Source organism: Sphaerodactylus townsendi, linkage group LG07 (genome assembly GCF_021028975.2).
Source record: "Sphaerodactylus townsendi isolate TG3544 linkage group LG07, MPM_Stown_v2.3, whole genome shotgun sequence".
NCBI classification, from domain to species: Eukaryota; Metazoa; Chordata; class Lepidosauria; order Squamata; family Sphaerodactylidae; genus Sphaerodactylus; species Sphaerodactylus townsendi.
The window spans coordinates 27,846,981-27,874,742 of NC_059431.1; the positions used below are offsets into that span (position 1 = coordinate 27,846,981).

General features: G+C 40.4%; 1 protein-coding gene across 3 annotated transcripts in view; it reads right to left on the minus strand.

Moving 5' to 3' along the window:
- Window positions 1–712: 712 nt before the first annotated feature.
- ARL15 (ADP ribosylation factor like GTPase 15) overlaps window positions 713–27,762 on the minus strand; it is a 175,671-nt gene continuing 148,621 nt past the window's right edge. For all 3 annotated transcript variants that reach the window (XM_048503767.1, XM_048503768.1, XM_048503766.1), the window contains one exon: window positions 713–4,086. In XM_048503767.1, the coding sequence (XP_048359724.1) occupies window positions 3,934–4,086 (153 nt within the window). In that variant the 3' untranslated portion in view covers window positions 713–3,933. The remainder of the gene's footprint in view (window positions 4,087–27,762) is intronic.

The window sequence follows — 27,762 nt, forward strand, 5'->3', positions numbered from 1 at the left end:
CTCCCTGCCCAGACTCACTGCTCTACTGTGGAGGCAAAACTGGGACAGTAGAGTCGGGGGGCGCCATTTTCTGTAGCTACATCTTTGAACTTATATGGCAGATATTCCAAGCCATGTTATTGAGACCTAACATTTGTTTTGATCCATTCCCCTAGAATCTATCACAACAAGGTAATGATATTTCCATGGAGGAGCCGTTGAGTTGACACCAACCTTCTCAACTGGAGGAAGAACCACATAAGTTTGAAAAAGACTCATTAGAATGGGGAAAAGTTTCAAGTTTTGTTCAACAGAGTGACAGGATGGGATCCAACCCATTATATCAAAATTCAAAAGCCACATAGATTTTGCAGGAAACTAGGTTTTTGCACACTACTGCTTGTGTGGTTTTCTGAAAGAATTCCGTAGATGTCGTTTTACAACGTAAAATGTTCCTCATACCACATGAATGTATTCCATGGGTATAATTTAATGGCAGGAACCCATATATTGGACTTTATTTTTATTTAGGTAACCAGAGTATAAAACTTCTCCCTGACTTCCAAACACACCACAAATGAAGTGACTTAGTGAAATGAACAGCTTTGCAGGAGCATTCCAAGGAGTTGTACAAGTGAGTCTTCTGAGCACCCTAGCAGACCATGTAACAAACATTAATAATACACACATACACACTTCCAAATGTTAATATTGATGATAACATTCAAACTGGTGTGTTCTACACAGAATTTATTTCCATTTTGGTTAGCGTAAATTATATAAATCACAAATGGTTCCTCCTGCATAGCAGTTGTCTGCACAAATTGGTCAATTAAGTACTGATACTGTACTTTTAGTATAAAGTCAGGGCTATATGATAGTTAGCTATCAACCATTGCATTTAACTACAGAAAGATACAAACCTTTGGAATATAAATTATTTGCCATTACAAAAAAAGGCAACTGTATTAGCTAGTTAAGTACAAAAATCTGTTAACTTCTATAAATAAAGAACCATAAGAAGCTCAATAAAACAATACATAATTAACAGTATTTGAACATGGAAGCCAAGACATGTGGCACATTATACAGAGAAAAAAAATACTGAACATGTTAAAGATATCCAAAGATATAAGCACGAGGGACAGATATGGGAACGGCACAATGAACATTTTAGAGCTGGTAGACAAAAGGAGCCACTGACGGTTGTAAAGCATTAGATGTCTGACAGAAACCTGTCAAAACAGCTGCTGTTAGATACTGATTGATAATGTTTTTATTCTGACTGCCAAAGTACTGCAGACACTCACAGGTCTGAGAAGAAGGTGGGGGGGGGGGAGAAGCCCAACGTGGGCATGCGGTCGCACACTCACACATACTCAGAAAGCAATTTAACAGATGTCTATGAGAATCTTATGCCCAAACAGCATTCTCTCTCTGTAAAAACCCTTCCCGATATTCAATGTTAATAACTTCTCATGGCAAGCAATCCCAAATAATGGGATTTGTTTCCTCTACATGATGAACATTCAGGATGAGTTTAATAACAAACATTTTAATAGAGAGAAATAAGAGCTGTGTTGTTGTTGAGCGGTTAATTTACATTCAAAAATATTGATAGTGTTCTTGATATGTGATATTAACAAACTTTATGAATCTCACTAGGTTAAAAAAAGTGAAGATATAAAAACTTTACAGAAATGCTAAAATCCAGTTATGATCACAGAACTACCAAAGATGAACAACAATGAAAAGGTACTCGTCAAACATATCTGAGGTATAATTTCATTATATACAATGGAGTGAACACCCGGGTATCAATGCCTGGTGGAAATCCTTGAATAGATGTCTTTTCTTGTGTACTAAACTTTTTTTTCCAGAAAGTCCTGTTGTCTAATCTGATATAGGTTTATTCACAAGTCAGTCACACTGAGATCAGTTGAGCCTTACAAATAAACGCACAGAAGGTTGCTGTGCTATATTTCTATTTTTTTTCAGTGAGTTTGAAGTCTTGTTCTTTATTCCTGTGGTTAAGCTGTTTTGCGGTTTCTATTAGGCAGCTCCTCACAGCAGTGGCTGTATGTTGGTGATATCACACTTGCAACGTAAGTCAAAACGCTCAGTAGTTTGATTCACAACAAATTACTTTCAAGTCATGGCAACTGGGCCTACATTTTGCCTTGTCATTAACTGAGTCCACCAGAGGCAAGAAACCAATTAGAAAATTATTCTCTCCTGATTTTTTTTTTAAAGCTGCGAACAGTTGACTCTCTCAATTGTTCTTTTGGTACAAAAAAACAAAACAAAGGAAAACAGTGTGGAACCTGTGCCCATCACTAAGAACCATAATCCCCCAACCATGATAACTCTTGGTTTTCTCAAGATGACAACAGGGTGCAATGCAGTGTAAGAGATTGACTGGGAACAAGACTTGGGAATGTAATCATTTTTAAAACATCTCCATAAAATCAGCATCTCGGAAAGACTACCGGGGGGCGGGGGGGGGGGGGGGGGATGAAAGCAAAAACCAATGCATGCTTTCAGTTGTCCGGATTTCTAAACTTCTGATTAATTTTAAATCTCCTTCTGACTTTCTGGTCAACGTCAAATCTTCTTCTGAAATTGGTTTCAAAAACTTTGGGCTCGCGTCTCATGGAAAGACTCATTTTGTGGATGAGAACATGCCTCTAGAACTAACTCCAGGGTTTCAATACAATCCCTTAATTAACAGCCTTGCTACTAAAGAGTATATCATATGGCACCCTTCTGAAGGAACAAAAAAGATAAAAAGAGATCAGCAATTCAGATAACAAATGTAATGATGCATCAAATTGCATTATATACTGAGACATTTCTCACAATTGTACACTGGAGTAAATTCTTTTTTAAAAAAAATTTAAGTGGCAGGTAGCCTTTAAAATAATTTTTAAAATCCCAAACTCCAAAAATCTACAAAAAACAAGATAAAACACTGCAGCATTCATATTCTTGGAACAAAATGGAGTGCTTTCATATTTAATGACAAACAATCCTGTCTTTTAGATTTAAGCGCTTTCTACCAATATTCATCCCGAAAAATGTGTGAACGAAAAATCCAAGCCCCTGAAAATAGAGGTCTATAAGAAATATGGACAGACAACCACATAATTTAGAGACAATGATACCTGAAACAAACAAAAAATATCCTGTGGCCTAGGAATTCTGACATAACACTAATTATGTAGAATACCATTATAATTACTTAAATTTGCATATTGCTCTTGCACGGCAGCTGTTGCAAAAAGTGAGCCTCCATTCATCATCATTTTAGGTGATCAGGTTAATTTACATTTACAAATTTACAAAGGCTACTCTTTATACTCAAGATACCTTTGGACCATAACACAATACTAATATTCCCATTGTCTTGCCTTCATTTCCCACTTAATCAATGGTTTGTTTCATTAAGAAGAATTAAAACAGTAAATGTCAAAAGGCATTCAATAAGGCTTCCGACTAATGTTTGCATCAAAGTCATTCTTGTGACTTCAAGTGACCATTGCTTCCAGAGTCCAAAATGCTCATACCATACAATTGTATGATAACTGGAGCACTATAGTGTTCGGTTTTTAGAACCCTAATTATTTCTTTCTTTGTCCTTTTATAGGCTGTTTTGAGTTTTCCACATGCAGCCTAATTCCATGTGATTGTTTTTCTAATGACCACGCAAGACAATACCACATAGCAAGCATAACTGGTGGTAAACAAGACGAACTCCCCATTTCAGTAGTATAGACAACTTTGCCAATACGAATCATGACTAGATGCACAGAACTTACAAGAAAAGTTTTCCAGACAAAACTCAAAAATATATTTATTTCAAGCTCTAATGCAGTCTTCTCAATTTCAAACCATAATTCAGCAGAAGGAAAGAGGAACAGGTACAATGCTATCCAGAAGCCATTCTTGTTTTCTTCAAATTCGGGAAGGCTCAAGATCTCTGTCTTCTAGTAAATTGATCAGCAGGCTGAAGCTGTCTTTTACAGCTTCCATGTCATCCAAGGAACATGGCTTAAGTATCCAGCGTTTTCCTCGAGCAAGTGGTTCAAGTTCCAAATATTTTTTTATCTGTTTAAAAAGAAAAAAAAACGCAGAAAGAATTGTCAGCTGTGCTTTTTATCAAAAAACAGAGGTAGCAATCAGGGTTGGGGGAACCTTCGATTTTTATTTTTATCATTACAATACTGCTGATCATAAAATAGAGGTTATAAGTAGTGACTCAAAGTGTTTTCTTTAGCAGGGAGTGACCTGCTTGCAAAACACCATTCTAACAATACATTAACAGCACAGAAAGTCTTCGAAAGAATTATACACACATTTATGACACAGGCCAACAAATACCAAGTATTCAAAATGAATGGAACACGAAGAAGAAGAAGAAGAAGAAGAAGAAGAAGAAGAAGAAGAAGAAGGAGGAGGAGGAGGAGGAGGAGGAGGAGGAGGAGGAGGAGGAGTAGTTTGGATTTATATCCCCCCTTTCTCTCCTGCAGGAGACTCAAAGGGGCTGACAATCTTCTCGCTCTTCCCCGCTCACAACAAACACCCTGTGAGGTGGGTGGGGCTGAGACAGCTCCGAGAAGTTGTGACTAGCCCAAGGTCACCCAGCTGGCGTGTGTGGGAGTGCACAGGCTAATCTGAATTCCCCAGATAAGCCTCCACAGCTCAGGCAGCAGAGCTGGGAATCAAACCCATTACTTGCGATGTGTCCCACATCCTTGAAATCAGCACTGTTCAAGTGACTTTCACAATTTTCTTGTACTTGTAGAAGGTTTCAATAGAATAATACCAAAAGCTAGCAAAAATATTAAAATTCTACTGAGCATCTACCAGTTATTTGGGACTACAAAATATTACCAGTGTAGATCACAAGTTGAGCTTCTAAGTTTCAAATGCATTCACACAGGCTAGGACAACTTAACAACACCTCCGCAAATTTAAATTCGAGGGTGCAAATACTAAAACTTCATTCTGTATCAACTTAAAGTGAACTGATCAGGACAATACAGTAGCAATTCCCATATGTCCCCTTGTGATAATAAGCATCAAGCGAGAATGCCTGAAGTTTCTGAGGAGTTCTAGCTGTTCCTTTGCCCCACGTTTATGGACAGCAATGAACCATGAGGATGCACAGTCTCCCTCTTCCAGCTTCTAAACTTCCAAGCATCTAAATCAGGGGTCTGCAACCTGCGGCTCTCCAGATGTTCATGAACTACATATCCCATCAGCTCCTACCAGCATGACCACGCTGGCAGGGGCTGATGGGATTTGTAGTCCAAGAACATCTGGAGAGCCGCAGGTTGCAGACCTCTGATCTAGATCTACCACTGGACTAGGAACCTGTGATATCTCTACCTCTGTTTTACTCCCTTGAAAAATCTTCATTCAGCACTAGGAATCATTTAGAGATAATTACTAAAAACAGCAATTACATTATGAAAGAACTATATTAAAACAGCTGTGCCCTATGAAGGCCAAAATATCTAATTCCTTGCAACTCTAACTCTGTTGACAATGGCACCCCTTCTCAAACAGAACCACACAACGAAGTTCATTAACCTCATCCATCAAGGCAAACGCTAGAAACCCTATCACATTTAATTAAAAATTACTCTATAATTAAAAACATAACTTATTTAGGGTACCAGCTTCATAACGTTATTTGTCCACATGCCAACAAATGTTTCAATTTTTGCAATACACTAACAATGCTATCCTATGGAGTTACGCCAGTCTAAACACTTCGGCTTGGATCCCACCTAAATTTCCCCAGGTGCAAAGGGGTGTGTGATTTTTACTCATTCCTCATCCTGCAGGAGACCTTGACTCCCTCACAAGTGGACAGAGGCTTAGATTCAAGCTCTCAATTTCAGTAGGTTTGAACTGAAATGACTCCGCACAAAATTACAGTGCAAAAGCATGCATGAGATGCTTTTGAATTAGTTGAAAAGGAACATATCACACTGATGTTAAAACCTGGTATGTTAACCACATAATTTAAGCAAAATGAAGGACCTCTGCGGCTTGTTCTAGCAAACACAATCTGACAGCTATATGCAGAGAGGAAGCAAAAGCTGTACGAAAACATAGCAAAACACGGTTTCAGTGTAGCCACTTGATAACAAAGCCAGCTGGTGCTAAGCTGATAAAAATGGCTGAGTAACCTGAGATTTTCACAAAACACCAATGTAAAGAATGCCAAGCCCACCCCCTTCACAGACCACTGTTTCCTGCCCTACTAACTATCCCAAGGCCTACATTTGTCCAGGTATTCAAGTTTACCTGCTAGAAAGAGCAACTGGCTTAAAACTACTGTAATATCATACTGAAGAACCTTCTTAAGTATTACAGGAAATGGAAAAAAACTGAATTCATATTGGTGTTTTTGACAGCTGGAATGGAAAAAGCTGCACTACCTAACGGTCTTAATAGATAAATATAGAAGCTCAGTGTAGAAAACTAGCCTACAACATCAGGTACTCAAAGCAGCACAATACGAAATATCTGTACCCAGTGGCGGGATCCAAAAATTTTAATAACAGGTTCCGATGGTGGTGGGATTCAAACAGTGGCGCCGCCGCACACATGCACCTCCAGTCCTATTGGGCAGGGAGATTGCTTTAGTAACCCCTTCTCGGCACTCAGAAAAAATTAGTAACCACTTCTAGAGAAGTGGTGAGAACTGGTTGGATCCCACCTCTGTCTGTATCCAAGAAACATGTTAAATGTAACCATCCACTTTTGTGTTATGCAAAGATGTTAGATCTCCTTAGGTCTAAATATTTGCTCTCATTACTCAGATAAACTGTATCTGTGTTGAATGTCCAGCTTGGGGTAGCTGCTGAAATAAGAAGAAACACATAATTTTGGGTAACTTTTGATGATGTGATCTTTGGTAATGCTGGAACACACACAGCCCCCCCCCGGGGGGGGGCAAGAAAATGATATTCCTGTTAAAGTTACTTAAAGTTTCAGTAGTGCATCCAGTTCTAATGTCTGAGAAAGCATTTAGGGTTTTTTTGGGGAAGGGTTAAGTTTCACACAGAACTCTTTTAGAGTTGGAACAAACTGTGCCTTGCCCTCTTATTTATTTATGAATTTTATACCCTGTCCTATGCGGTTTACACAATTAAAAACAACTTATCTTATCTAAAGCTTGGTCATTGCTTCAAGAATATCTGTTTGAAAGAAATTTCCTCCATGCAAGTGCTCTGAGGACCAGTACCTAACCAGAAATGAAGTGGCTATGTTTTAGTTTTAGATGAAGTCCAGGGATGCTGGCCTCCAGAATGGGATTAGGGTTCTCCTAGATTTAAAGATCATCTCCAGATTACACATATCAAATCAGTTTCCCTGGAGAAAGTGGGTATTTTAGAGGGTTTACTCTATGGCACTGTATCCTGTCGAGGTCCTTATCTTCCCCAAAAGTCTGCTCCCAAACCTCCAGGAGTTCCTCAACCTGGAGCTGGCAAACGCTAGCGAAGATAACAGTCACAAAACCAGAAGGCACGCAACAGATTGTTTTTACTGATTTCTCAAGCCCTCCTCGTCACATCACTCCCTGATCCTCTGTACCAACAGATGTATTAAAAGAACTTCTGGAAATATAGGCTGCCTCATTGACTTCAGTGAAAGTGAACAAGGCATTTGCTGATCGTCCCCTCAAGTGAGTGGGGCAGGCAACACAGATGCATTCTGCATAAAAGGCTACTGATTCCTAATCAAGCAAACCAGTCATTTAAGATCCACATTTTTGTCCCAATCTTTCTGTTGTGTGAAGCAATAACATATCCATTTCTTTATCTCTGCCAGCAAGCCATTAGAAATAATTACCACTTCAATATTATTTTCCAGTGTCTGCATTAAAAAATCAAACACACGTATCAATTGAGAATTTTCAGTTAAGTACCACGCACAATAGTTTGATAAACAACATACATTATAATTTATTTTTTTATCCCAGTCCTCCTCTGAAGAGCGCAGGGGATGTACATGATCCTTTCCCCATGTTATCCTCACGACAACCCTGTGAAGTAGGCTAGTATCAGACACCATGAGAATACGTAATTATATATCTTACGACTAATGAAGTCTTAAGGATAACAGCATGTATTTATCTTATCTGTGCCCCAAGGAACGTTTCCTCCTCTTTTTTCTTATTACTCATATTTTGAAAAGAATTCGACCTAGGAACAAAAGTCGGTTAAGAAATACTGAGAAAAGTTAATAAGTCTAAGTCCTGAACTCACATATCAGAGGCAACCAATTACCCTGTCTGAAACACAGTCTTGTAAAACTATCAGGTACTTGTAAAATGGTCTGCTACACACGAGTAAGATGTTGTTCAAATGACTTGTTTGACTAGATTCACTCACCATGAAATTGATTCTTTTAAAATACTATTTTAAAACTTGATACAAGTGAACTGCATGGGCTGAAAATGGGAAAAAAATCTGGCCTTAGAGGGCAGGTTTTAGGTACGAGTTCAGTTTTATGGGGTCGAGGGTTACTCGAATGAGAAACTCATCAAGTGTGGTGAGATCCACAGATGAACGGAGGGGGTTTCATACAATTAGATCATTCTGTTGCCATGCCAAGAGAGACAATGCTGCTTCACCACAGACAGATTCATTGTATAGCACCACAGTTACAGGCATTATTTGGACCTCAAAATGAGGAACGTGGGGAAGACCCTCCAAATTCCTGACCAAAACCTGCACGTGATTACCCTGTAAATATTACTTTAGATATTCCAAATAAGACCAAATCTAGACTCCCTGTTCGGTCAAAATGTAAAGCCTTGGTTTGTAGTGATAGAATACCGGTTGCCACAATCCAGTTCCAGCGCTGAGCTTGTCTGTGCCTATATGATGGATTGTCTAAGTAACATTTTATTTTATTTTTTGCTTTTAAAAAATACTTTATTTAAGTGATTACATTAAATATTAAAATAACAATAGTGTACCATATAGAACAACGTACAAAGTACAGAAATCAGGAGGAGCTGTCACCTCCTGCTAAGTTATTAACATTTAAGAAGAAGAGAAGAAGAAGAAGAAGAGTTTGGATTTATATCCCCCCTTTCTCTCCTGCAGGAGACTCAAAGGGGCCTACAATCTCCTTGCCCTTCCCCCCTCACAACAAACACCCTGTGAGGTAGGTGGGGCTGAGAGAGCTCCGAGAAGCTGTGACTAGCCCAAGGTCACCCAGCTGGCGTGTGTGTGAATTCCCCAGATAAGCCTCCACAGCTCAGGCGGCAGAGCTGGGAATCAAACCCGGTTCCTCCAGATTAGATACACGAGCTCTTAACCTCCTACGCCACTGCTGCTCCCATTTAGAATAGATACAGATGAGAAAAGATTTTAACATAAATTCCTCCCCTCCTATGTTATTAACTAAATAATAATTACAATGCAATACAATACTAAATAATAATTACAATACAATACAATTAGATTTAAAATAAAAATAGGAGAAAAACTCCTATAAGAAAAAAAGATAAATAAAAAAGGTTCCTTGTGTGACTTCCCCTTAATTTCTTACTACTATTATCTGATATTCTTTAGCAAGCCACCATTATTATTGCTTAGCCTTAATTTCGATTAGTTCAAACATTCTATATATCCAAAGTTGGCCAGCTGTTATCTCTTATAAATTATACATAATTTAATTTATACAATTATATCTGGCCTTAATATGGCTTTTCCATGGGGGCCATTTCAATTTCTCATGTTCGTGCATGTTTGAAGATATAGAGTCATGATTAAGTTGCTTCTTAGTTCTATCTGCTTAACTCAATTCTTGTACTTTATGTACCCATTCTTCTGTAGTTGGTATTGTTGGAGATCTCCAGTAAGTTGCTAGTAAAAGTCTTGCCATGGATGTTAAAAGAAACATTTTAAATATTACAGGAAGGAAAACTTGATATTGTTTAATAAAAAGCACCTGCAGTCAGATCTATCTCCTAAACATATCTTTGTGGCACATGTTTACAAATTCCCTTCATGAGAACATTGTTAAATTTTAAAATTTCTACCTTTAAATGAAATGTGTGAAGTAGCCCTGAAGGAACAACCATACTTCAACTGGTTGTGGTGGGTTTTCCAGGCCGTGTGGCCATGCTCTGGTAGATCTTGTTCCTAACATTTCGCCTACATCTGTGGTTGACATCTTCAGAGGTATATCACAGAGGGAAGTCTGTTACACACTGTGTGCAACAGACTTCCCTCTGAGATACACCTCTGAAGATGCCATCCACAGATGCAGGCGAAATGTTAGGAACAAGATCTACCAGAACACGGCCACACAGCCCGGAAAACCCACCACAACCAGTTGAATCCAGCCGTGAAAGCCTTTGACAACCATTCTTCAGTCCACCATGTTTCGTGTGCTCTTTTACAGTGGAGAATGAGATGTATATTCTTCAGCAAAGAACAAGAGGAAGGACAAAGAAAAAAGGTTACCAAAATGTCAGGGCATCGTTCCTGTGCCATTTTCCTCCAAAAAGACCTCTAAAGAGTTTTTCCAAAGTAAAGCTAAGAAAAGACACAAAAGATCAGACTGCAGGCATGTACAAGAGAAGGAAAGAGACGGGATCGGTACATCACTGGTCATGCCACATGAATGACAGAATCTGTGACATCCGTGCAACATGTCAAGCAACATTAGATTGCCAAGTAAAGATCTGAATCCAGAACTCCCCAATACCATTAGCCACCATACCACATTAGCTACAAGAACAAGTCATTTATCCACATTGTGCACAGGCTATTTAAACTCCTATTCCAAAAGAGCCTACACATTCTCTTAAAACCAAAATAAAACAGGCCTACGGACTGTAAAGCTGATGTACTCACTTATTCTACTTCGACTCCAATACAATATGTTTTCTCTTGAAAATATGATGCCGAGTTAGAAGAAGGGCAACAGTAATAAGGGTATGTGCAACAAAATTGTTTACACATTCTCTTAGGGGATAAGGCAACAGCAAATCTGTTCTGCCAACTAGAAAAAGTTTACGCTCTGGAGCAGATTCAGAATTTCAAGCCCCCCAAGAAATTTAGCTGTGTTGTGCCGCAAGACGATTAGCACTCACCAAATAGTGCCAGCCACACTTTTGTTTTTAAAATAATAGCAGCCGCAAACGGATTCATGGAATGAGTCTCTCTCCATCTCGTCTTTCACTTCACAGGCAATGTGCCACAGAGAAAAAGGAAGAGGAAACAGACATAAATATCAAGAGAACAAGAAGAAATACAGCTTCAGATTACAAGGAGGTTATAAAAATGCCTCGTTTCAACATGTGCCCAGTTCACCAGAGTGTATCAGACTAACAAAAAAAGCAAGTTCTATTGATTTTGCCTGAAAATGACTTTTTTGGTTTTAGACTTAGAAGGAATGAGGGAGACTTTACAACTTGCATCAACAGAGAGCCAGTGTAGTGTAGTGGTTAAGAGCAGGTGGATTCTAATCTGTAGAATCAGGTTTGATTCCCCACTCCTCCACTTGAGTCGTGGAGGCTTATCTGGTGAACCGGATGGGTGACCTTGGGCTAGTCACAGTTCTTCTGAACTCTTTCAGTCCCACCTACCTCACAAGGTATCTGTGGTGGGGAGAGGAAGGGAAAGGACCATAAGCCACCTTGAGTCTCCTTACAGGAGAGAAAGGTAAGGTATAAATACAAACTGTTCTTGTTCTTCTTTTTCATTTCCATGGTCAGTGAACTACCTTAGACACATTCAACACTTGTATGCTTCAGATTAGTAACTTCAGTCTTGGCAGACCTGGGATACATCTATTGGCTATATACTGTGCAGCTGCTTTAGGGCCATTTATAACTTCAGGTAGTGTTTCTTCTCGAGCATTCACAAAATTACAAGAAAGTTTTAGGAATCCTTCCATCTCCAGTTAAAAAGGATGTGATGTGAAAGATCTCTACCTGGGAGCCTGAATATCCACTGCCAGTCAGAGCAGACAATCTTGATCTTGATAGAATAAGGGTTTGACTGTTATAAGGCATCTTCATTTTTTCAGTAACAGTTCAAATGGATATACAACAGGGATATCTAAGAGATCCCCACTAGAAATGAACGCAGACTTATGTTGCCATCTTTAAAATCATACTTAGTTGAAGCAGAAGGAAGAATTACCCTGCTATATTAGATGAAACTGGAACGTTAATATTTCCCAGTTCTTGGGGCCTGGGAGTTGATTGGCCTGTGAAAAAGTAGATCTCCAATAAGTTAATAGTTTGTTTTTCTAAACAGAGCTTTAAGATTAATTTGAACAGACTACACCTCAGTACTACAAGGGGAGGTTTATAGAATTAGTTGCACAGGTTTAGATAAAGGCCAGCGAATAATGAAAAGATGTGTACAATCAGATATTAAGCATGTACGAAACACAGTTTACAGAATTATCAATTTTCATTTCACGTTTGCTGTTAGACAGCGTCCACTTCTTTCCAGAGAGTACGTATTCACAGAATAATGTCTGAGGTTTATTTTACATGGATCAGCTACCATGCTATCTGTAGCTTGACTCAATGCAAGTCAGACAAAGAACCAGGAGAAATTAATGCACTCTAACAATCCAGACTGTCTGAAGCATTTGATTCTATTGGAGACTGCTGAGTCTCCATTACATCCTGGAAGTATTAGCTTCATAATATTATCTTTTTGGCCTGACAATTAACTTCACTAACATAGCAGCTTGGAGGCTGCTGCCAAGTCATTCCTGGAAGCACTCGTGAGGATGAAACAAAAATATACATCGGCTAACAGAACAGGGATACAACATTCAGTTCAGCCAAAAAGTGCCATGATTCAGTGAGTTTTAAATATTGACACCACGCATGCGAAAGAGACAGCATGTTTCTTCCTGCATGTGTCCTACTTGGTCCTTTGTCTGCCACTTTACCACTAGACGTCCTTATAATGGCTTATTATCTTCTTACCACTGACACCACATTGTCTCTCACACATACAGTACCAAACCACTGTATGGCACTATGAAAACAAGCCCTTTTATTTGTGTTGCATTCACCTCTATCTTATTCCTGATTCAATTAGTTCATGCCTTCTCAGTAGAGTTGCCCAGCCTCCCACTGGCAATCCTTGTTGCCCACTACTGTTCTGTGCAATGGTGGGAGAAAAAAATTAAAAGGCAGTTGTCAAACGTGCTGGGGCATTACTTCTGGGGAAAACCTGGAAGTGACATCACATACCCTGTTTCCCCGAAAATAAGACATCCCCTGAGAATAAGACGTAGTAGAGGTTTTGCTGAAGTGCTAAATATAAAACATCCCCCGAAAGTGAGACGTAGCAAAGTTTTTGTTTGGAAGCATGTCCGTCGAACAGAACACCAGAGCATGCAGATGTGGAGCGGAAAAATAAGACATCCCCTGAAAATAAGACATAGCACATCTTTGGGAGCAAAAATTAATATAAGACACTGTCTTATTTTCGGAGAAACACGGTAGCTCTAGGAATTGCTGGAAACTCTAAGGCTCTGCCTAGAGCAACATGACATCACTTCTGAGTTTTTTCCAGAGTGACAAGGTACATAGAATGCCTCACACTCCTTTCATTTTCCTTCCCCCCCAAACTTGGCCAGTTGCCTGGTGGAGCCAAACAACTCTACTTCTGAGAGGAGACCATAACTTTTGCGCTTGCCTCTGTATCAGGATTCCAAGTCAGCTTCATATTGTGTGGGGAGGAATATTTTTTAATGCCCCCACCCCACTGCTGCCCACATTTCTTCCTCCAGGATTCTAAACCTCTGTCTTCTTTTACTGAGCCTCAACTTCTCTCAACATCCTGAGCCTCCGGGACATACTCAGTCCTTATCAAGCTGGGCTTTAATAGAGATGGCAAGGCTGACGACAATTATAAAAAACAAGAATACAGACAATTTTCTGAAAGGTTGGAAATCCTTTGCAGACTAATTATTGAAAACATATACAGAGAAACATCGGCAGGATTCGAGACTTAAATGAAAACAGTGTATTAGATTAAGACAACTTTATAAGAAGGACTAAAAGTGAAAAAAATGTAGATATTAATTATAAGCATGGAGTTAGATTTATCCTTGGATCCTTAGTGAGGTAGTTGGAAGTCACCATATTTATGCTTGTGTTTTTTCTTTTCATTTAGTATTATTACAGGGAGGAGGGGAACTAGATCAGGATCTTTTCTTTATCTTTCTACGTATGTGCTATTTAGATGTATGACATAAATAAAAATTCTCATAAAAACAATTTTTTAAATCTCTCTCACTCTTTTGGTTAACTTTCAAAGCTCCATTTTAAATATCTGGGGAATTCCCCCAAGCATGTAGAAACTCCTGTCTTATTTGTGGGTGGCCTTTGCTGTTTTTGAGATTGGCATATTTCACTGTTAGATATGGTGACTGGAGCATTATTTAAGGTGGCTGCCAAAAAGTTGATCAAGAACCAAAATATAAACTAAGATCACAAAGAAAATAAAGCAGCCGAGGCCAGAGATAAGCAATTGTTTTAAAAAAGAAAAAGACGGCAGCGGCAATCCGGATCAAGGTGGAAACGACACTCTAAAGCTTTATAAAGAAGAACCACGTTGGTTTGGTAACTCCCTTCTCTCCTTTCCTGCAGAGGAATTGAGAATGTGGCCCAGCTACCGTATTTTAGGTGGTAGAGGCGCATAAAGAAGGTCCCTGGAACAGGATCTCAATTGGACTACTATGCTCCTGCAGGAATAGGCAGTCCTAGTTGTCCAAGAGCTAAAGCCATCTAACTGACTTTAAAACTTGCAGCTCAAACTGTTAAGTCAGAATTCTTTCTTTCAAAAGCATACTTTTTTTCCTGGTTACCCAGCTGACAAAAAAAATATATTCACCACTCGTCTTGATGCACCGTAAGAATGTAGGCTTGGATCTAGCAGAAAAGTTTATGGAAGGAGTTGTCAAAGGCCTTTTGTGAACTTATTGTTTGTGGTGCAGCTGTGTGCTTCGCAGGGGGGTTTCCCCACAGTTTTCCATTCCAAAGGGAAGTCTCCTGCTGTGAAACGTCCCTCGACCAGACAAACCAATCTGCCATTTTTGCCCACCCACCGTTGCCTTGCTTGCTTCCTTTTAGCACCTTTTTTTGTTTGTTTCTCATCTTTGGTCTACTGTTATTTCATTGGATTAGAGACTACAAGATGGATCTTCACTCCTAATGTTTTTTTTAAAGCCCTTCAGATCACTCCAAATGTAATGGTGGAACCGGTGGAGCACACTGCTTTCTTGTATGTTACTGGATATCTTTGCTGTTGTTTGCCAACATGTTTTGGCTGGGTTTTTTTTTAACCTTCTGTATTACTTTGCCGGAATGGTGCTCTGCTCCATCAATAGACCTTTAATTTGGAAAAAAAGAAAGACAAAAACCCTTAGGATCAGGCTCAAATGGGGGAAGGTGGGAAGGAATGAGAAAATCCGAAGAGAGAGTAATGCATGCCATCTCCTTCGCTTTCCCTGTGAAGGCAGGGGGGAAAGTTGCACTTGCCCAACTTTTGGTGCCACCCCTTTGTGCTTCTTTCTGACCTCATTATAGTTACTAAAGTCTCTCTTTCTGGTGGTTTGGCTCCATCTTCTTCCCATCTTGTTGGGTTGGAGTACAGACAGGCAAGGCTGTTATCTGACTTCTTCAATATCATGTCTGCTTTCTCTTGTGGAGTCATCTTGTTTTGAAGCACACAGAATGCTTTTTTCATCTGCGTAGCCATTGTTTATTTATTTATTTATTTATTATATTTGTATACCGCCCTCCCCGAAGGCTCAGGGCGGTTTCCAACAACATAAAAATTTAAAACATCATAAATATAAGTTAATTAAAATACATAAAATATTAAACTAGAGATGGCTTCAACTATTCTATTCTATTCCCCCTTTTATGAACCCACGGGAGGCCAGATGTTTACTTATTATTGCGGTTGATATCATCTCGGCTGGCCAAACGCCTGGCGGAACAGGTCCGTTTTACAGGCCCTGCGGAAACTTTGTAAATCCCGCAGGGCCCTGATCTCACCTGGAAGCCTGTTCCACCAGGTAGGGGCCAGAGCCGTAAAAGCCCTGGCCCTTGTAGAGGCCAGCCGGATCGCCTTGGGGCCAGGGATCACCAGTAGGTCCGCCTCCGATGAGCGGAGGGGCCTAGAAGGGCAGTATAGGGAGAGACGGTCCCTCAGATAAGCAGGGCCAAGGCGCGAATGGCTTTAAAGGTCAAAACCAAAACTTTAAACATGACCGGTACTTCGATCGGCAGCCAGTGCAGTTGGTATAGGACCGGAGTAATCCGGTCCCTTGCTATTGCTCCGGAAAGGAGTCTGGCTGCCGCATTCTGTACGAGTTTCAGTTTCGGATCATGGCCAAAGGTAAGCCAGCGTGAAGCGAGTTACAGTAGTCTAATCTAGAGGTGACCGTGGCATGGATCACAGTGGCCAGATCAGAGCGGGAGAGATCTGGGGGCCAGTTGCCGTGCCTGCCGCCAGATGGTAAAAGCTGCCTGGGCTGTCTGGGTGACCTGGGCCACCAATGATAGAGATGGATCCAGAGTCACCCCAGGCTCTTGGCGGACGAAGTTAATTTTAACGTCTCGCCAAGAAGGGTAGGCAGACCAAAGGCCACCGGACACTCCCGACCCAGCCACAGGACCTCCGTCTTGGTGGGATTCAACTTCAGCCGACTTGCACTCAACCAACCAGCCACAGCATCAAGACAACGCTGGGAGAGCATCAGGGGCGAGGTCGGGCTGCCCTCCATTATGAACAAGAGCTGGGTGTCATCAGCGTATTGGTGACACTGCAGCTCAACACTCCAAACTAGACTTGCCAGGAGGTGCATGTAGATGTTAAAAAGCATTGGAGAAAGTATCGCTCCTTGCGGCACCCCACATACGATGGGGCGCCATTCGGAGATCTCACCCCCCAATGCTACCTGCTGTCCCCGGTCTCGGGGAAACGAGGTCAGCCAATCTAGGGCTGAACCCCGAACCCCAATACCAACCGGCGGTGGACCAAAAGATGCGTGGTCTACCATATCAAACGCTGCGGTGAGATCTAACAACACCAACAACGCCGAACCGCCTCTGTCCAAGTGTAGTCGGAGTGGAGTCCACAACAGTGACCAGCACCGTCTCGGTCCCATGACCAGCGGAAGCCAGACTGGAAGGGATCCAGTACGTTTGTGTCATCCAGGAATGCGGCTGGAGCTGAGCCATACCGCTCGCTCAATTACCTTGCCCAAGAATGGCAAATTAGAAACTGGGCGTAGTGCCGGATCTCCAGGATCTAAGTGCGGTCTTTTTAGGAGCGGGCGGACCACTGCCTCTTTAAGCCGACCAGGGAAAACTTGCTCAAGGGAGCAGTTGACTATATCCAACAGGTGGCTCTGAAGCTCCTCCCTGCTAGCTTTCACCAACCAGGAAGGGCACGGGTCAAAAGGACAAGTGGTAGATCGTATGGCATCCAGGATCCTGTCAACATCCGTCGGGTCAAGTAGGCTGAAGTGGTCCAAGAAAGGACCCAAAGATGGCCCAGGGGCCTCTAGTTCACATACCGTATCAATAGTGGCTGGAAGGGATTGGCGGAGGGTTAGGACTTTGTGTGTGAAGTAGTTCGCAAATGCCTCACAGCCTAATGCCAAATCAGTCTCTTTTGGACCTATCGAAGAGGTGCGTCAACGTCCGAATTACCGCAGAAACAATTGTGCTGGGTGAACTAGCAGATTCAATAGCTGGAAGCTTAAAGTATGCCCGCTTGCGTCTCCTTCACGAAAGCACTCCTACATAGGGACTTCATAAACGACATGCGATATGAGTGTCTTGGACCCCTCGATCAAGTACCACGCCGCCACCTCTCGCTCAAAGCCGTCTTCCAGTTCCACTTTTCATCTTCCCCTCAGCTCCTCGGTTGATACCAAGGGAGCCGGGTTGTCATCGCGGGCATGGAGAGGGCAGCTTTGGAAGCTGATACCGTCGATGGCTTTCCAGAGAGCCTTGGTGTCCCAGCTCTCTACCAGCTCATTCTAGAGTAGCGCCAGTGGAAGGCGGGGAGTTCCCGTGAGAGCATTTTTTTGGAACCGTTCTGGTTCCATTGAGTCTCCTCCGCAGGCCGGGCTAAAAATATGCCCGTCACCTAGGGCGGGGGGGCATAGGAGCATCAATCCGAGCCTTCAGGACACTTAGTGGTCAGACCCGCGACGGCACTCTTTCTACAGAGGGATAAGACCACATGCACACCTTGCCGCGAAGATCTAGGTCCAGAGTGTGGCCTCCTTGATGAAAGTAGGGACACCAGTATTTCTATAAGAGAGAGAGGCCTAAGCGTGCGCCATGGATGACACTAGATCAGCGGCCACTGGCCAGGAGGGTCGAATCAACATGGGCGTTGGAAGTCACCTCCAGCACAATTAAGCGAGGGTGCTCCAGCGCCCACTCCAGAGACCGACCTCCAGAAGCCGGGACAGGCTATCCGCCGGTCGCGCTAGGTGACCGGCAATACACTAAGCAGGATAGCCAGCTTCTGCTTGGTAGATCCCAATGAAGGCCTAGACACTTCCATGCCATCCAATCACCGGGACAGGGGACGTCCTGAAGGCGATGGTATCTCCGGATTTTGAGCATCGCCATGCGCCACCCCGACCCCTGTGTCCGAGGGCTGCTGGACTGCCACGGTACTCCCTTGGAGGTGAGGATTGTTGAGGGGCAACTGTTTCTCGGCCCTCTCACCCAGGTCTCTCACAAGTGAGCTTACACACGAGGGTCAGCAGCTTGATCTCCGAGGATATTCTCGGAGAAGTAGCATATTTGTTATTAATTGACCTACTGCGTTAATCAACAGCAGCCCTAGAGAGCAGAGTAATTAATCCCTGTCCCCACTACCTGCATTCTTTGGGGATAGGCCGTGGGTCCAGACAGAGAGCGAGAGCTTCACCATATCTCACTATGGCGTCTAGTATTCTGACCTAGGCCTACCGTCATACCTCCCATAAGCCTCCCCAATATCACTGGAATCCCTGACCCATGTAGGGCCTCCTCGTGGGTATCTTCAAAGGGGGGCATTCTTACCTGGAATAAAACCACATATGCTAGTATGTTTACAACAATTTAAGCTTAGCTAATCAATCAATAAATAAAGGTATGGACTAAAATTTCTTAAAAAATATAATACTTCAACTAATCCATACTTAACCACACTAAGTTTAATTATCTGCATATCTGGACATGCATATCTGGACATGAGAACATAAGAACATAAGAACAAGCCTGCTGGATCAGACCAGAGTTCATCTAGTCCAGCTCTCTGCTACTCGCAGTGGCCCACCAGGTGCCATTGGGAGCTCACAAGCAGAATGTGAAAGCAATGGCCTTCTGCAGCTGTTGCTCCTGAGGACCTGGACTGTTAAGGCATTTGCAATCTCAGATCAAAGAGGATCAAGATTGGTAGACATAAATCGACTTCTCCTCCATAAATCTGTCCAAGCCCCTTTTAAAGCTATCCAGGTTAGTGGCCATCACCATCTCCATAATAAGTATTAGGTTCCATGACTCTGTAGCCTCTTGAATTTGGATTGTAGCCAACTAATATTCCAACTTCAGCTCTTGGACCTAGTTTTCTTTTCCTCTCTTTGAGAATTTGTGTGTAGGTTTTTGCTTCAAGTGGCTTCAAGTGTTTTAAGCTGGATTTTTTCTTAGGCCACATTTCAGAAGGAGTCATTCCAATAGATTTGAATGGTGTTCTGTTAAGATATACAGCTGTATTGACAGCTTCTGCCCTACAGGTGTCAGTTAGTCCAGCTTGCATTAATAAGCAACATGCAGTTTCAAGTACTGTATGATTAAAGCGCTCTGGTAGACCATTTTGAGGAGGTGAGTATATCACTGATCTTGCATGTTGTGTACCTCCTTGTTCCAAGTAATTTTGGAATTCACAACCACTGTATTCAGTCCTATTATCTGAGAGTAAAATTTCTGTTGCTCTTCCATGCTTTTTAACAGCTGCCACATAAGCTATGAATTTATTCAATACTTGATCTTTTAATTTGAGAAAATACACAAGGGCAAATATGCTTGTTGCAACAATAAAAGTCAACGTGTATTTGTTTCTACCAACAGAAGGCACCCAAGGCCTGAGTGTACTTTTTATTATTTCCTTTTCTCCTGATCCTTGATGCCCTGAATATCAGGAGGAGTGCAATTGGTCTTAATGCATATTTCACAGAGTTCAGTACTTTTATTGTATTTAATTAATTTTAAATCACAGTCTTTTATAAGTTTCTTCACTGAGTCCATACTTCTGTGGCCTAATTTTACATTGCAACCATAAACACAACTGGAATGAGAGTAGTCTTTCTTTTTTATGTGATAAATGGCTCTCCCAGCACTTTCAATATCCTTTAGACAGAAAAAGGTTCCAATCTTTTCAGGTTTGAACTCCATATCAAGTTTTGGATTATAAATGCAACATATTTCTTTATCCATTATAATCTTGTTCTCATCATTCAATAAGCTAGGCACTGATATTAAATTTTCACTAGCATCAGATGTACATAGTATTTCTATTAGGTCTTGCTGAACCGTACTTTCAATAGAACTCAAAGCATCAATTCTCACAGAGCCCTTTCCATATATTTTGTCAATATACTATCAGCCTGCAAAAGTTTTTTTCCCACTTCATTTCAATTCAATAAAATATTTTTCATTATTGCAAACATGGGGAAAAGATCCAGAGTAAAAGAAATAAATTCATTTCACTGTTGAAGTCATTTGCAATCATGTGTGTACATCTTTTCTTTCTTTGCCCATTCTCTTTAATGGAAGTTATACTGTCTTTTTCTTCATTTGTCTTTACAACTAAAGTTTATCACCTCTTTTATAAGCATTACTTGGTTCTTCCCCTCTGGATCTCCCAGCTGATTTTCTGTCATGACAATATTTGGCCACATGTCCCCTTTTTCCACAGTTACAGCAAACTACTTCATTAGAACCATCCAGTACAGATAAGCCTTTAGTTGCATCTGATACTTTCCTTTCTGCATTTGTATCTCTTAGATCGGGGTCTGCAGCTCTCCAGATGTTCATGGACTACAATTCCCATCAGCCCCTGCCAGCATGGCCAATTGGCCATGCTGGCAGGGGCTGATGCAATTCTGAGTCCATGAACATCTGGAGAGCCACAGGTTGCAGACCCCTGTCTTAGATCATTCAGAACGTAATTCAGGTCCAATGACACTCTGGCCTCAAGCACAGACACTTGGTTTTCAAAACTTTCAGGCAAACACCTGAGGATTACAGAAATCATATCTTCATCCTCCAAAACTTTCCCAGCTGCCTTGATTTGCATAACTATGTCAACCATCCAATTTAAATGTTCATTAAATGCCCATTGCTCTCTTCTTTAATTCTTGCACTGTAGAGCATATTATTTTTAGCCAGGTGACAAAAAGCTTTGGAATCAGCCATTTTAAACAGTTTCAACTCACAGGGGTTTGGGGGCATTTCTTGCTCAATCAAATAGGAGAGATTCCGAATAGCAACAGCATGCTTCACATAAGTTTCCAGATCAAACATTTCGCTCATCCAAACAAGGGAGAGCAGGTAGAATGGGACTGCTTGCCTGGGTGCTAATTGAGGTTTGTTCATCTGACATCTTGCTTTTTATGAGCTTCCTTTATAAAAGCAACTAACTTTGAATCAGAGAGAAAAGTATATGTAGTGGAAACTTCTGGGCCCATAACCTTTTGTTGTATTGCAATGAATTAGCAGAGTAAATAATAGGGCAGAGATGTGAATGTGTTATTTTGTAGAACTTTACTAGATAACAAATGAATTTACACTAAATAAAGGAACAGCAAACTCTATCTATGCAAGTGTTCAGTCTGGGTATCTGTGCAGTCTGTCTGTGTGTCTGCCTTTCCTTTTTTTCTGGAAGAAGAAACAGAGAGATATTTCCAGAAGCTCATGTGAATGAAGCAGGCACTTGTAAAATCCTAACAGAAAGGCAAGGTGCAGGAAACAAAGGAAAATGAAAAAATAGGAAAGCTGAGAATAGCAAATAAAGTAAAATTAGTATTTCATTTATTATAGGGGTTACAACATAATTTTGAAGGCATTCAAGGTGAATATTTTGATGTCCTGCATAAAATATATAATAGCAGTAACAAGAAATTTCTTCCAGTTCACAAAATGGACCATGTAAAAACTGCTTCAACTTCCTCCTCAAAGGCAAATGTTATTTTGGAGGATATTCAGGGTCAGCTAAATGTTTAGGAATTTTAGCAGAACAGGGTACACATAAATGAATCCTCTGCTTACCAGTGTGAGAGAGCCGCACACTGAATATAAAGTGCAGACATGAAATGAGCCAGTCTTGTGTCATTGCTTCACATTTACAACTGTCTGGGAAAAAAACACAGTTTGGACTATTAATAGCCTGAACAGATGTTAAAGAGATACCTTGGGCATCTGTTTGGCATCGAATCAACGTGACAAGATACTAAAAACCCATTAACAATGAACGAATTAAAGGATTAATGTGAACAATAAACTGTCTAGAAAGAAAATGAGGAAGATAATAAAATTTGATCAGAAAGTTAATATATTTTTATTACTGGCTGGCAGCAGACGACTAAATAGACAATGTAAATGTGTTCAACAATATATGAGTTAAGCAGCACAATGTTGAAGGAGACAGTATGACAACTCAATATTTACAACAAAATAAAATGAACCTGACTAGAATCAAGGCACTTGATTGATCTGTGCTTGGAATTTCTCACAGAATTCCAAAAAAACTTCTCAAATAATTATGAATGGCTTGGTTTATAATTTTCCCTCACAACATGTGGATACTGTAAATCCATGAGTAGAAAGGATAGCTTGTCATGGAACAAATACATTTACTTCTGAAATATACTACGTCCCCTCATCTCAAATTCATAAAATGCATTTAAGTATGCACCAAAATATATGAAAGCCATGGACACATACTACCCTTTATAATTCCTAATTTCTAATATTAAAATGTCTTAATATGATCACAGTGCGGAAAGAACAAATTCTGAATCTACCAGAGAATGCCTGTGCATTAGTGGGAATTTGCCAGTTCCCCCTTCTGGATAAGACTTCTGGCTTCCTCCTTATTTATTAAGACATTTATACCCCCACCTTTCCTCATTGTTCAAGGTGTCTTAGAATAATTACAAGATATCTTACAACAATAAAATATCAATCCCAAAATCTTTTCCCCCTTCAAAGACACATGCCAACTTTTCAGGAAGCCCATTCTACAGAGGTTGAGCTATGATGGAAAAAGCCTGGTTGAAATTGGACAGGCCAATCCTAAGTGATGGAGTACCCAACTGAGGATTGTAGTTCCAGGGACATATGAAAGGGGCATATGAAAGGAGACAGTCCTTCAAATATGTGAATCCCAAATTATGAAGGGCTTTAAAGGTCATAACTAGCACCTTGAATTTAACTTGAAAACCAACTGACAGCCAATATGGCTGTCTAAAAATGGGCAACATATGTTCCCTGTGGTGGGACTCAAAAATGCCAAGGTGTGTATCGTTTACTGAAACACCAGCACCATCCCAACTAAAACAAAGAATCTGAAAATCCACCAGGTGAAACCAGTGGAAATTAAACATATTTCACAGCAATTGTGTATTGAGCATCTATTAGCAAGTCAATGGGATGCAAATGTCAGAGTGCCAGACTAGTACCAGGGAAACTACATTTCAGACCTCCAATCTGCCAAGATGAAGATGACCCTGGGCCAGTCACTCTCAACCTAACCCAAAGGACTGCCCGAAGAAGGAATGGATAAAAATTTGAACAGCAACAATCCTCCACTAAGGCTGTTCACCATGCAAACCTGAACTAGCTAATGTTAACATTTCCTTTAAGAGATTTCATATCCTTCAAGTATCTTCCTTCTTTCTTTCCTCTGCCAACTGCAATTATTATTTGAAAGACCTCACAATCACCATGAATGTGTATCCATAAAAACATCTGAAATTATATTACACACGAAAACACTAAAAAGATCCAGCCACTTATCACAGGTCAGCCGTAAAAATAGACCAAAGCATATAAAGAACATTCCCACAAAATGGTTTATGTTCTATTAGTTTGTACTTTAAAGCCTCATATATGTCTGAAATTTTTTAAAACATCAGAGTAAGGCAGTGTAACTAAATACATGAGGTCAATGACTGCGATTCAGCTCCTCCACTGATCTTAACCAAAGACTTGAGAAAAGGAGCCAAAGAAAGTAATAGGGAAATTGTATTTGTCTGACCTTGTGACAGATCTGTTAAAGCTATGAGCAGCTTGACAGGTACCATCTGGGTTTTACTGACTATGGGAATTTGGAAGACTGCCATGCCCTTAAGTTTCCTATTATAAACTGATAGTCTAGTTGCTGGCCTTAAAAAATACAGCTCTAAAAAGGAGCTCCAGGAGGTCTAAACATGTGTATTCTTAGAGGGAAAAATACTTCCACAATCATCCTGGCTCAGTGTGTGTGAATGGCAGTGGGTGGCTTTTAAATGGCTGCGCGCAACATGCTGGAACTACCTAGGTGCCTAATATCTGTTCGTTGCTAGATTTGCTTGCAACATTTCCACGTTCTTTCCAGTTTACAAAATTGTTTTTTAATGTGCTGAACTAGAAGCTGTGTGAAAGGGGATAATATTGCACTCAGAAGAGAAGGAGAGCCAAACCGATTGTGTGAAAAATGAACAGTGAAATAGCTTTGCATTACAGCAAATCCTACTGCATGGGTGACCCCTTCGTCTTTTTCTCCACTCAAAAGGAAACTTTGACAGCCTAAAAATACATGCACAAGAATTAATTATTAGTCTGTCTGCAATTCTTAGCGAAGTGAACCAAGATTTTGATTTTTGTTTTCTGTGATTTTAAGAACGTCAGGGTTTGGAGTTTACTTACTGGTGCTGTTTTTTGTTTGTCTCCTTTTTGCTAATTAGTCTGACTCGTGTTTATGTGACCACTCAAACACAACTAAGGTAAGATGTGAACATAGATATTTTCTCCTTAAACCATGGCTTCCATCATTGGAAGCAAAACAAACATTTTGTTGAGCATGGGGATTAAATATTTTTTTACCTGCTATCTCCATTTACTTCTTCCAGCATGCACACTCCTTTGGCCACAGAGAAATACTTTTTGAGATTCAAGTCCTAATTCTCCCAAACAACAAAACAAAATGGATTCCATTTGGGTTACTGGAAACTTGTTTTGGTAGAACAATTCAAGCGACAGCACACATATACATTAAAAATATCAGTGCAGGAAACATCTACAAAATTTGCTTCCTCAAACAACTGTGTATTTGAATTAAATTGTGCCCCAGACAGTGCTCTACTTTCTCCAAATTAATCCTTGGTGAAGCCAGCTTTATTTAACTGCAACTTGCTTTACGCACACCCATTAAACACCTGTTGGTGTGCCAACAGGTGGCAACTTAAGAAGCAATGATGAATCTCTAGCCAACTCATGACATTTGGGCACCACTGTAAGGCTTATTGTATTATTGGGTTTTATTGGAAGTCTGAGGAAAAGAATGAGACTAGAGAATGCCGCTTTCAGTAAGGATCTGAACAGTAAGGATCTGAACACTCTCTCTTCATGGGCCAAGAAGACCAAAACCTTTTAGAAACTTTCACTGCTGAATTACCAGCTGCACAACTTCCAAGGTCTTCAATTAAACACAAATGTTTCGGTTACACAATTTTTTTTTCTTCAGACCCGAGTAACGGTGACATTTCAACGCTCACTCAGCTATTCTTTCCCCTCCAAACTGGGGAAGGCATTAATATCTACAGCAGTGGTTTCCAGCCTGGGGTACATGTACTCCCCAGGTGTTCACACCATAGAATTTGGGAATATGCTAACATGGGAAAATGGATTGCCAAGGGGTTTACGAGTAAAAAAAAACATGTTGGGAACCACTATCTACAAGATATTCAAAAGTATCAGGTACAAAATATATCATGTTTGAAAGTTAGGCAAATGTGCACATAGTTCTTCACAATTTCTTCTTTCTTTTTTGAAAGCCTGGGCTTCTGCTCTTTCTCAAGAGTAAGGGCTTTCTTGCACAAGTTACTTATAACTATTTGTTTCTTTGAATTCTGCACATTTTTCCTCCGTTTTACAGAACTGTTTTCCCATCCTTTTGTCTTTATTATTTCCCCAAGTGCTTTACTGCAATGTTTTTCCCTACCCATTTCTGAGCCAGCTTTCCTTCATGTGAACACATTGAAACAGTCTTTATTTCTCTGCCCCACCAAACACCTAGCCCTTTTCAATGGCCCTGTGCAGTCATCCAACGTCCCCTTCAGCCATTTACTCCATTTACTCCTCTCCCTTGTACGTCATTTTCAAAAGGAATTTTAATTTTTTTCTCTTTGTCATATTGAACTAGCAATGAAATGTTCAAGCACACATACAAAAAAAGCAGGGGTGACTGGATCAGCGTTGTCAATTTCACATACAGCATGCAATGCTAATCTTCAGACACAGATACAAAGAAGTAGGGTAATTGGATTAGCTTTGTCAATTTCATATTGAACTAGCCATGTAACCTTAAGGCAAAGATGAATTGTGTCTGCAATTAGTGAAATTGAAAAGGGACTGCCACAGTAATGATTGTGCATGTGTGTGGGGGGGTTTTTTGGGTGGTGGTTATGTGTTCCTGTTCCTTCAGGTAATGATGTCTGCTCCAGTAGGTTTTTTTGGATTCCGTTTTGTGTGGGTAGTTCTCAATTATTAGAAATGAAGGCTGAGACATTTTTTGCTGCTTCAGTGTAACTGCACAGTAATGCTAGATGTCCTGTGCAAAAAAAAGAAAGGGAAGGTTGTTTTTCTGTGTCACAGATGACATTCCATCATAGTTGGGAATAATACATTTTCAGTAGTAATATGTGAAATAAATGCAACAGAACAAACAAGGGGGAAAATGGTGGAATGGAGTGTGTGAAATGAATCCACAAAAAACATTTCCAAGACACAAGGTCTGACCACTGGGAAAATCTGTGGTAAGCTGTTCATGCGAAAAAGGCCTAAAATAACCTTAAATATTAAAATGATCTCTGTTGTAATTATATCTATAGACAAATGAGGGTTTGGGTTGGAATCTCTTCCACTTGCATCTCCTTCCATTCCTCTACTGAACAGATATAAAATGTTCCTAATAGTTTTTCATATAAAAGTCTGCAAATCAAAAAACTGTCTAAACATTTTATATGAAGAAAGACAGTGGCAAACACAAAGAAAAATGGCAGCACACATTAGTGGAAGAAATGGTGCAATCATCTGAAGATGAAAATGTAATCTTCTGTAATCAGATGTCTGAATTTTTCTCCAAATTACAATAATATCTTAAAATTATTCAAATTTGTCTATATTCAAATATGTTCTTTTATAACAATAAATTTACTGCTTTTTATGTGCTCTGGAGAAAATTGTAGTGATTCGTGTCAGAGAGAAAATTTCATACTTTTATAAACTATCTGAAAAGTGTGCATCACTGCAGCATTAAACACACAGAGACTCACCACGTAGGAAATTCTGAGTAACTGGTGATTTACAGGGTACAAATTAAATATTTTACATATTAATGTAGATGCCATTTTAAGTGTGTAATAGCCTGAATTCTTAGGAATTGCATATTATTCTGAAAGTAAATATAAAATCTTAATTTGAGGAGGCAT